Genomic DNA, 11229 nt, shown 5'->3' with positions numbered 1-11229 from the left:
AAAAGAGGGCACACCCTGGTACACCATCTAGGCAGGCAAGCTAAATCAGGTTAAGGTTAACTGACAGACCTCAAACCCATGGGTGAGCTAGTGAAGACTTCCCAGGACCGTGGCCATAAAGCAGTGCCAAGGAACACTTAGAGCTTGCTTAGTCAGACTCTGAAGACCCCAAGGTCTTTCACAGCATCCCAAATCATGCTGGTCTGGACTTGGATGACCCTAGAAGAGAAAATGAGACTGCTGACTTCCTACAGCCTTGTCTCACTTAAATCCAATTCACTGGGAAGATATCACCTGGGAGGTCCTTGTACCTCTTAGAAAATAAAGGATGAACATAAGATTACAGACTTCCACAGATCCTCAAATTCAGTCAGTCTCTCTCTCTCTCTCTCTCTCTCTCTCTCTCTCTCTCTCTCTCTCTCTCTCTCTCTCTCTTTCTCTCTCTCTCTCTCTTTCTCTCTCCCCCTCCCTCCCTCCCTCCTTCCTTCCCTGTTCTTAACAGATGGGAAAACTGAACCCAGGGCAGTGCTGTAACTAAGGTGGAGAGACTGTGGCATTTTCTCAGGGCACATCTGAAACTAGGCTTACTTAATACTGAATCGTCAGGAAAGTTCATTACAAGGATGCTGACTGCACATTCTAGTGAATTCATCTCCTGCCCTTCTAAATTTCCACCCCTGGGGTGTCCAGAGTTTTTTGTGTTCCTCATGCTTCACTTTTACCATCTGAATTTATCTTTAAAAAGTTGTCAGATGCCCAAATTAGTGAGTGATGTGTTCAGGGTCAAGCACAGTCTCTTTCTTGGTCCAGGATCCTTTTCCTAACTGCCAACAGAACTCAAATTCTTATAACTATTAGTAAATCTCCAAGTCAATGCCATATGAAGCTTGGGTGAAGGAAGTAGAAACTTTATCTGGGAAGAAAAGATCCTGGGGTTTTGATACCAGGGGAAACTGCCTAGCAGTTCAAAGGGTAGTGAGTTACCCATCACTCTTAAGTCATCAATTAAAAATGGAAACCATTTGCTGATGAGGTCCATGACAGGGCTTTAGGATGTGGTGTTTGCCCTTCCATCTCCCAATGACCTCACTATGTCAGAATCAAGTTACAGTGTGTCCAACAGTGGCTGGTCAGACCAATAGGAGCTTGGCAAGCTTGGCTACAGGTCGGACACAAATAGTCCATGTGAACATTTGGACTCTAACTTCACATCTCGAGTTTCTCCTGAGCTCCTGAGTTACTCAGAGAGCACAGCCCCTTCTCTGATGGGGGCTTGCCAGTGGGTGGTCCTGTGCCAGGGTCGCCCATGTCATCGTTCTTCCTTGTACGGCTTTTTCTGGCCACCAGGAGAGCACTTGCCCTATGAGAGTTCTCCATAATCATCTTTTTTGGATCTCAAGATCCCAGGACCCCTACTCTCGTGCCCGCCTCCCCCAGCCTCCCTTGCTCGGAGACCGGTGCACATTTCCCGCAATGGGTCCCGATCCATAAGCGCTGGGAGAATCGCCGTCTTCTCTGGGACTGGGTATTTGTAGCCACTCCCTGGATTCCTCGGTTGGGGGCGGGCCAGGTTCCTCGGGACCGAAGAGGTCCTACGGGGGCTGGAAAGGGCCAGGCGGCCGCGCGCCCCCGCGCCGCCGCTCCAGTCCCTGTGCCGCCGCCACTATTCCAGCAGCGCTCCTGCAGCGGGCTGCGGAGCACGATGGCGGCCACTGAGTCCGCGGGGCGCCGCTTCTTCCGCTGCGCCTGCTACTGCACTGAGAACCTCTTCTTGTCCCGCTACCGGCTGCACGTGCGCTTCGTCGGGGAGCAACAGCTGCGCCACGACTACAGCCAGGTAGGACGGCGGCCGTTGTGCGGGGAGGAAAACTGAGGCACGGAGCGGGGCGGGGGCCGGCGTGCCCGGGGTCCTTCGGCGGGCCGGAGTCTGAGCCCGGCGTGAACCCCGGATGTGCAGTGTAAGGGGCCGCGTCTTCTGATTCTCCATTAGAGGGGTGGGCGTCGCCCGCTGCCCAACCCCCCCAAAGTGACCGCTGGAGGCTCCTCCCGGCCGGAGACTCCCTCCCGAGCTTCCCCTGCTAGCGACGGCCCAGGCTGGGCCCCCTGAGTGAGCTACTGGGGGGGGCTCTGAGAGAACTCGGTCCCCGAGGCCCACCTGGTGACCCGGGATAAACCCCTCAGCCTTTGCCTCAGTTTCCTCCGCGGGGACATCGCAGCAGGGGAGCAAAAGCAGTGGCGCCCCCGTAGGAGCTGCATATATGCTCATGCTCTTCCCCTTCTGTTTCCCAACCCAAGTTCTGCACCCCACCCCACCCCGGCCCCGCCTCCTCTGTCCTTCCGGGTGACAATCAGCGACCTCCTCTGGACCTCAGCCTCCGGATCCGAGGAGGATCCTCGACTTCTAAGATCTCCTCGAGCGCTGAATCCTACGGTTTTATATTTGGAGGCAAAGCTCAGAGCTTGTGCGGCCGCGCAGCTAACCCGCAGGCTTTGAATGAATGCATAAAACACTTATTAAGCACCTACTGTGTACCAAGCGCGCGCACATGCAAAACTCCCGCAGCCGCGAGGAGCTAACATTCGAGTGTTCTAGACAACACCTGGGAGCTAAAGATCTAGTGTTCTGGACCACGGCTGAAGGCACGTGGGAAATTCCTCCGGGCCTTAGGGTGCGGGAGCGCGGCAAGCGAGTTCTTGCTGAGAGCAGATGAAGGCGGACAGCCAGGCGGCCGATGCAAGGCTCCTTACCCAGGGGAGGCTGCACAATGGTGGGGGGGGAGGGTCGTGAAGAATTTGGCAGCCATAGAAAGAGACCAAATATTCCACTAGGCCTTTATTCCCAGGGGAGCCGTGTGACAGCAAAGAGGGCCAGGGTTGGAGTTAAAGCGTATTGTTCTGATCCAGTCGGGATAAGAATTTGTGGTCCTGGGGTCCCAGAAGGTCCCTTCAGCCGGTTCTTATACAGATGGGCTTTTGACGGATGAAGACATGAGATCCCGAGAGACTGAGGCTCATCTCCAGGAGCTGTGTAACCGTTCTGAGCTCCTTTTCTTAGTGGCAGCAAAATAATTCCCATAGTACCTCCCTCACACAGATGTCGTGAGGATCCGGGAGATGTTCAATAAAGGTCGGCTATTTTTATTATAAGGGACGACTTGAAGGTTGGGTGAGGGATGGGGAGTGGAGACTATATTTGGAAATAAAAAGGAGAGGCAGAAACAAAAGTATCGGTGAAGAACCCAAAACCCCCCCCAAATGTCAGCAGTTATTGTTAAGTGTTCCTGTGATTCAGAACAGGACAAGCCCTTAAAACCACCTAACACGACTTCCTCCTCGTTCTTAACAAAAAAAGTTATTGACATTTTTTGTTCTTCCATCACCTTGGTTTCTAAATAGAGCCCTCTTCCTTCATCTCCCCAGAGAGCCACCCTGTCAACAGAAAATAAGGGGGGGGGGGAGCAGTTCAGCAGATCAAACCATTAATCAGATCCGATGGCCCTTCCCGCACCCTTGATCCACATCTCTGCAAAGAAGAGGAGGAAGATTTTTTCATCTCTTCAGGACAAGAAGGATCCTTTTAATTATGCAGCCTTCTGGTTGTTTTTGACCTTTGTTTTGTGGTTCCTTCCACCTATATTGAGGTCATTGTGTGTTTCCTGCTGCCCTCTCCTTTCTTTAGATGAGGAAATGGAGGCAGGGAGGGATTTGCCCAAGGTCGCACAGCTAGTGAATGGCAGAGCCAGGATTGCCGCCAAGGCTAGCAGCGAGTGCTCTCGCCCCTGCACCGGGCTTCCCGGAGATTACAAGGGGAGCACTGCATACGACAGTCGAGTGCTTTGTCATTGAGGGGCGACACCGAGAACACCTCCACTCCTCGAGGAGATCCATGGCTTTGCCAGGCCGGGCACTGCTTCCCTCTGTGGGTGAATGATGCTCTTGCTAATGATGTGCCACGGCCGGCCCGCCGTTCTGTTACACGGTTTACAAAGCGCTTTCCTGGAAACAGCCTTTTGAGGTGGTCATATTAACCCCCTCTTACAGGTGAAAGGATAGAGAAATGTTATTGCTGTCTTTTCACAGATGGGGAAACTGAGGCATGGAAGGGTTGACTTGGGGTCTGAACGTGGCTAGTGAGTGTCTGAGACAGCATTTTAATTCAGGCCCGGAGTTCTCTCCACTGCGCTGCTTGGCTGCCTCCTGCGCCTTACCCCATTGCTGACCTTGTTCTGAGCCTCTGTGAATGTAGTTCGACTGGTTGTAAGTTTAGAAATGCAAAGGACCTTAGACATTTATGAAGACTGGACCTGGAGGCAGGAAAGACCACTAGTTGTATGATCGATCCTCTGTCTGCCTCAGTTTCCTCATCTGTAAAATGGGGATAATAATGGCACCTCCCAGAGTTGTTGTGAGGACCAAATGAGGTATAAATTGTAAAGTGCTTCATCCTGTGTGTGGAATATAGTAGGTGTCTAATAAGTGTTGTATATTATTAAGATACCTAGTCAGAGAATTATAGCTCTGGAGCTAGGTTCCATCTGGTCCATTTTTGTCAGAGGTAGGATTTGAACCCAGGCCCTCTGAGTCCAGAGGCTGCCTTTCCATTGTCCCATGATCTCATCCAGTAAGGTGGTAGTTCCTCATCCTAGCTCCACCATTACAGGCTGTGGGTTCTGGTGCGACCGTGGGGTGAGGCGAGGCCCTTACCTGGGGCTCAGACCCCCCTGACCTTCTCCCTCTGTGTGTCACAGATCCTCGAGAGCCGTGGCTGTGTGACTCCCGAGGACTTTGAGGAGGTGGTGTCTGAGGTAACGACCGTCCCTGCCCATGGACTCTGGCTCCTTGCCCCGGGCTCCAGGCCGCAGTCTGCCGGCCTGGCCCGTCCCCTGGTGTCCCGGGGCGGTAACTTGCAGAGAAGGCACGGCCCACGTTGGGGGGGGGGGGTTCCCACGCCTGGGAGGCCCGTAGAGCACGGACCGGTGCATTCCTCCATCCTCTTGTTACTGTTGCTCTTTTTGTTCCTGTCGCGGTCGCCGTAGCTGGAATCAGAAGTCCAGCGGAGGAAGCAGACGATCCAGCAGGCCGAGGAGAGGAAAGCCATCATTGCCCAGCTCTACAAGCCCGTGCATCCCCGGGTGTACGCCTTACAGGTGCGTGGGGCCCAGCAGGCTCTTAGGCCAGAAACAGCTGAGTGCGGGGGTCGTAAAAGTGCGGTTTATTCTCCGCATTATCCGCGAACGCCCCCTGTTTTACGTACCTCTGTATGGGGGCGGGAAGAACATCTTTCAGGTAAGAGGAAGCTCTGTCCTGGGGTATCCCCAGCCTCGTGCTTGTGGGCACGAACAGCCTGCCCTCCCCCTCCAAGTGCTCCCCGTGGCTCCTGGAGCTGGAGTCTCCTCCATGGCCGCCCTTCGTCCCGAGGGCGCCCGCCGGGGCCTCTCCCCGCGTCGCCGGGAGCTTTCTGCCAGGCGTCCCTCGCTTGTTACCTTGTGGGCCGTGGGCTTCTCTTGGGGCTCCCCTTTCTGTTTCCCGCGGTAAGTCCTCCCCCGTAATGCGTCTGCGCCGGCTGTCCCCAGGCTCTGGGCTGGCGGCGGCATTCATCCACTGGGGGGGGGGCGTCGGGGGGCGAGGCGGTCCCAGCCACGCCGAGAACAGGACTCCGACTAGTTTGTCACGTATTAGTTAAAGTGTTACTTTAAAAAAGGAAGTACGTGTCATGGAAGTTCGTGGGCTCATGTCCAGTATCCTTTTCTGTGCTCTTTGGTTCCCGTAAATTTACGGCTGTTGCATCTGTAGCAGTGGTGGCAGAGCGCATAGAGTGTTGGAGCTGGAGTCAGGAAGGCCTGAGTTCAGATCCAGCCCCAGATACTTCCTGAGCAAGTCATTTCACCTCTCTGCCTACCTCAGTTTCCTCATCTGTAAAATGGGTATGATGATAGTATGAACCTTCCCAGGGTTCCTTCAAGGATCAAATGATGTTACATTTGTAAAACAAAACAAAACACTTTTCAACCCATAAAATATTCTATGAACGGCTAGCTGTTGTCAAGAATAATAAAAGTAAATTAAAAAAACTCCAAATCAGACAGAGCCACTAATCTGGTAGATTCGTCCCTTTTCACAGAGCTTTGCTGGAGGACTCTCTGGTGAGACGGTGTGAGGTGTTCCCAGAGACTTCATCCAGAACAGCCCACAGAAGTTCTGCCCTTCCCTTCCCCCGGGGCCAAAGCCGAGGAAGCGAGCCCCCTCGGTGAGGGACACAGGGCTCCTCAGGAATGTTTGAGAGCGATTACTGCGCCCAGGAGTCCTCCCTCAGGGAGCATTTATTAAACGCCTATCTCTTCTGAGCCCCAGAGATCGGAGATAGATGTGAAAACAGTCCCTGCCCTCAAGGAGCTTTTGCTAAAGGAACGCCACAGTATCAGCAGCACTGTGTCTGGCACCCTGTAGGAACCAGACGCTTGTTGACTTAGAGGAAGTTCCATTTGTACAGCTCGCAGCTTTCAGGGAGGGCACCTGGCTCCAGAACGGGGTCCGGGCCTCGGGCCGCTCCCTGGCAGCCCCGGGAAAGGTGCCCCCTCTGAGGGGGCTTCTTCCTCCTCTCCCCAGGAGCCGTTTCTGGCCGGCGAGTTTCTGGCTGCTACTAAGTACAGCACGACCCCGAATGCAAACCTTTCCGGCCTCTTGCGGTACATCCAGGTCGTATCAGGTAAATCCTCCTGGTCCCGTGCCCTCTAAGGAGCCGGCTCTTTGTGCCGGGCTCTGCCCCCAGTAAGGGGCCGACCCCCAGGATAACCAGCACAGTGCTCTCCCGCCCCCTCCCTTCATTCTCCTCCCACCTCTGTGTAATGGAGGCTCCGAGGGCAGATATTGTCTCTGAATGTCCTGGTGCTCTGGGCATGCAGTAAGTGCTTAATAAGTGCTTGTTGACTTGCAGTACCTGGTTACTCCTTTTGCAGAGCAGGCTCTGAGGCTTATAGTAATGTAGGCTCTCAAGCTGGAGGGTACCTGGGCGGGCGGGTGTGCAGCGGCCCCAGATGTACTGGTTAGGGAACTGAGGCCCAAGGGGAGCAGGGGATGTGGTGGGCCTTCTACCAGTGTGAGCACGAGGCGGGACTGAGGTAGAGAAGGCAGGGGGAGGGGCTGCACCAGGCCAGGCACCTGGGCGTCTGCTTGTCTGACTGTGCGTATGTCTCTGTGTAAATGTAGTTGTGCACCTGGCTCTGTCTGCCTGTGTCTGTCCGACTGTGTCTGTGTGTCTGTCCAGCTGTGTGTGTTTCTATCTATGTCTGTCTGTCCGGCTGTGTTTGTGTGTTTCTGTCTGTGTCTGCCTGGCTCTGTGTTTCTGTCTGTCTGTCTGTCTGTCCGGCTGTGTTTGTGTGTTTGTCTGTGTCTGTGTCTCTGTGTTTCTGTCTGTCTGTCTGTCCGGCTGTGTTTGTGTGTGTCTGTCTGTGTCTGTCTGGCTCTGTGTTTCTGTCTGTCTGTCTGTGTCTGTCTGTCCGGCTGTGTTTGTGTGTTTCTGTCTGTGTCTGTGTCTCTGTGTTTCTGTCTGTCTGTCTGTCCGGCTGTGTTTGTGTGTGTCTGTCTGTGTCTGTGTGTCTGTCTGGCTCTGTGTTTCTGTCTGTCTGTCTGTGTCTGTATTTCTGTCTCTGTCTGTCTATCTGTCCGCCTGTGTTTGTGTGTTTTTGTCTGTGTGTCTGTCTGTGTCTGTGTCTGTGTTTCTGTCTGTCTGGCTGGCTCTGTATTTCTGTCTGTGTCTATCTGTCTGTCTGTCTGGGAGCCCGCCTAGCCCCCGGGCTGTTGGGGAGCCCTCTGAGCTGGGTCTTGAGTGAGTGCCCGCGCCCTCTGCAGATGAGAAGAAGATTTACCGGCTGCAGGTCTTCACCAAGGACTATTGCCGCCTGCTGCTGCAGGAGCTGGAACATTTTGAGCGGTCGGACATGCCCAAGGGACGGCCCAACACCATGAACAACCACGGGGTAGGCCGCAGGGCCCCCGGGGCGTGCAGGGAGGCCCCTAGCGTCGGGCCTTGGGTGATCTCGGCCTCCCCAAGGCCCGGCCCCCCCACTTTAGAGGAGTCCACGGGGCCATAGAACCAGAGCCGAAGGGGCCGGAGCAGGGCCCTCTGCCTGAGCCGGGGCGGCTGCGGGCTTCCTCCAGCCTGAGCTCCCTGCCTAGGTCCTGCTGCACGAGCTGGGCTTGGACGAGCCCCTGGTGACGCCCCTGCGGGAGCGGTACCTGCAGCCCCTCACCGCCCTCCTGTACCCCGAGTATGGAGGGGGCCACCTGGACAGCCACCGGGCCTTCGTGGTGAAGTACTCCCTGGACGGGGACGTGGACCTCAGCTACCACTACGACAATGCCGAGATCACCCTCAACATCTCGCTGGGCAGGGAGTTCACTGAGGGCAACCTGGTGTTTGGAGACTATTACGAGGTGGGTGGGCTGCTGGGCCCAGGGCTTGGTCAGGTTTCGCCCCACCCCCCACCCCCATGGCAGCGAGCCCTTTTTAGGCACCTGCTGTGTGCCGGGCCGTCCCCTTGTTTCTCAGAGCAAGGTCCCTCTGCAGTGGGAGCAGAGGCGGCCGTGAGGAGGGCCTAGAAACGGTCGCGGAGGCCACGGGCCCAGGTGCTGGCAAACGGGCCGGAGCCTCACGGGACCCTCTGGTTCGCAGGTGCCGAGAGACGAGATGAGGTACGTCGAGTTGCCGAACGTGCCCACCTACGGGGTGCTGCATCGGGGCGGTCAGTTGCACGGGGCCCTGCCCTTGGAGTCCGGGGAGCGCTGGAACCTTATCATCTGGATGAGGGCCTCTGTCATCCGCAACCTGATGTGTCCCATGTGCAAGAAGCCGCCACAGCTGGTGGAGGACGAGGGCTACGGGGACGGCTTCACCCTGGAGGAAGGGGACCCCCAAACTGTGGGTGTTTGCACCTTGACTTGAGTCCCAGCCTCCTGCCCTGTGGCCCACCAGCTCTGGCGGCCCCTTCTGGATGTCCTTGATAGCCCAGGCCCAAACAGGGTGGGGAGGCCCCTGGGGACCCCTCTCTCAAATGTGGTCCTTGAGATTCAGTGAAGATTGGAAAGGGGCCTGGAAAGAGGTGTGCCCATTACTCCTCAGAGGGTCTCCCTAAGGGTTCCTGGCTTAGGAAAGAAGAGCAAGATATGGGATTGCAGCTGTGATGGATGGGACAATAAAACATGACTGCTTGACTCCCTGAGCTCCTTAAGGCCTCACAAGAACCTCATCTGCCCCAAGTGGAGCTGCTGGGCTTTGGGGAGTCATTCTGTACCACCCCGCTCGGCCCTGGGGGTCAGGGCCACATTCCTGGCCCACATTCAGGATTGCTTGATCTTTGCCTTAGTTCCTGGCCTCCCATCCCGTTTGTCACAGATTGGGGTCCCCACTCCAGGGAGGCGACTCAAGCTAGTGAGGAGGGCAGCTTGCTGTTCCCCTCCCTTGTTAGCAGGCCCGTGCCAGGCCAAGACCTTGTCACAACTGCTCCAAGAGCCTCAGGGACCCCTGAGGTTTTCTTTTTTTTTTTTTTTCCCTTCCTCCAACATCCAGTCCATCTTACTTTTCTTTCCTCCCACATTTTTATTTTATTTTTTTTTTTTTTTTTTTTTTTTTTTTAAGTTTTATGATGCTTTCTCCCAATATTCTTTTTTTTTTTTTTTTTTTTTTTTATAATAAATTTTATTTTATTTAATAATAACTTCGCATTGACAGAATCCATGCCAGGATAATTTCTACACGACATTATCCCTTGCAATCACTTATGTTTCGTTTTTTCCCCCTCCCTCCCTCCTCCCCCCCCCCCAGGATGGCAAGCAGTCCTATATATGCTAAACATGTTGCAGTATATCCTAGATACAATACATATTTGCAGAACCAAACAGTTCTCTTGTTGCACAGGGAGAATTGGATTCAGAAGGTAAAAATAACTCGGGAAGAAAATCAAAAATGCAAATAGTTCACATTCATTTCCCAGTATTCCTTCTTTGGGTGTAGCTGTTTCTGTCCATCATTTCTCCAATGAAACTCAGTTAAGTCTCTTTGTCAGAGAAATCCACTTCCATCAGAATACATCTTCATACAATATCGTTGTCGAAGTGTATCCTCCCACATTTTTTATTGAGGAAACTAAGCCTGGTAGGGGTTAACTAACTTTTCCAGGATCTCCTAGTTTTTGGGTGTGCCAGACAAGGGCACCTGCTGCCCCAGTGACAACCCGGTAAGGTGGCACATCAGTCCCTCCATCCAGGACGGTTCAGTCCGATCCAATGCAACATTAAGGGGACATCTGTTGTTAAGTCGCAGCCTGGAAGGCTAAAAAGGTAGGAAGGTGCCAGATGCTAGAGAGTCTTAGACCCTTGTCCCAGGAGTCTGCTGTTCAGGGCCTCCCTGAGGCAGGAGAAAAAAAACAAACCAGCCTCCTCCATCTGGAGATTTCAGCTGAACTTAACAAAGAATCTTATTTACTCTCTGCTGGGGGCAGGCTCTGGGGATGCAAAGACAGATGGAAACTCCCTGCCCTCCGAGAGCTTACCTTTTGTTGGGTGACACAGATGAGGAAGTGGTATAGTCAAGAAATAGTACTGACGGGAGCATAAGCAAAGGCTTTTGTGGGAGAGAGGGCCAGAAGAGCTCATTACCCAGGAGGAGGCCAGAACCAAAGTGACCCCATTACCAAATGTAATGTGAGCATAGGTAGAGATTTAAATCAGGTGCTACAAAAAGTCCCAAGATGCTTTATAAAATTCTGAAGGCCTAGAACCTGGGAAGGTAGAGTGGTGCTGGTTTGTAGAAAGTCTTGGATGCTCGGCCAAGTTTACCATTCAGGGCCTCCCTCTTGTCTGCTGAGTGGATGAATGAAAGGGTCGGAGCCTCGATGAGTGAAGTTCCATTTGCAGGGTGTGAAGGACGGACTGGAGAGTGAAGAGGCTCTTGTCACAAGGAAGATGACAGGCAATGAGGGCAGAGCTAAGGCTGCGGGAGTGGAAAGGATGCTGGGTGGGAGAGGAAGAACAAAGATGGCATAGAAGTTTCAGGCTGCCTGATGTGGGTAGCTTGAACCCACCAAGGCAAGCTCTGGTCTCATCCCTAATAGGGATAGGGATGTACATTACCATGGCTTATCCTAGATAGAGTGACCATGTTACTCCCCTCAGTCCAGACACAGGGCCTAGGAGCTTTCTCATCCCTGAGTAACTTGGAAAGTCCCTGCTTCC

At 53.9% G+C, this 11229-nt stretch overlaps 1 protein-coding gene across 1 annotated transcript; it reads left to right on the top strand.

Annotated features, from left to right (window-relative positions):
• The first annotated feature begins 880 nt into the window (after positions 1-880).
• On the top strand, positions 881-9218 carry OGFOD2 (2-oxoglutarate and iron dependent oxygenase domain containing 2). Its single transcript, XM_051972696.1, has 7 exons — positions 881-1837; positions 4749-4805; positions 5037-5147; positions 6607-6706; positions 7849-7976; positions 8176-8433; positions 8672-9218. Exons 1-7 carry the CDS (start codon positions 1703-1705, stop codon positions 8939-8941), a joined length of 1059 nt encoding a protein of 352 aa, XP_051828656.1. The 5' UTR covers positions 881-1702; the 3' UTR covers positions 8942-9218.
• The last annotated feature ends 2011 nt before the right edge of the window (positions 9219-11229 follow it).

Source organism: Antechinus flavipes, chromosome 1 (assembly GCF_016432865.1).
Source record: "Antechinus flavipes isolate AdamAnt ecotype Samford, QLD, Australia chromosome 1, AdamAnt_v2, whole genome shotgun sequence".
NCBI lineage: Eukaryota > Metazoa > Chordata > Mammalia > Dasyuromorphia > Dasyuridae > Antechinus > Antechinus flavipes.
Note: the sequence above shows the minus strand (reverse complement) of the source record. Positions and strands in the feature narration are given on the sequence as shown.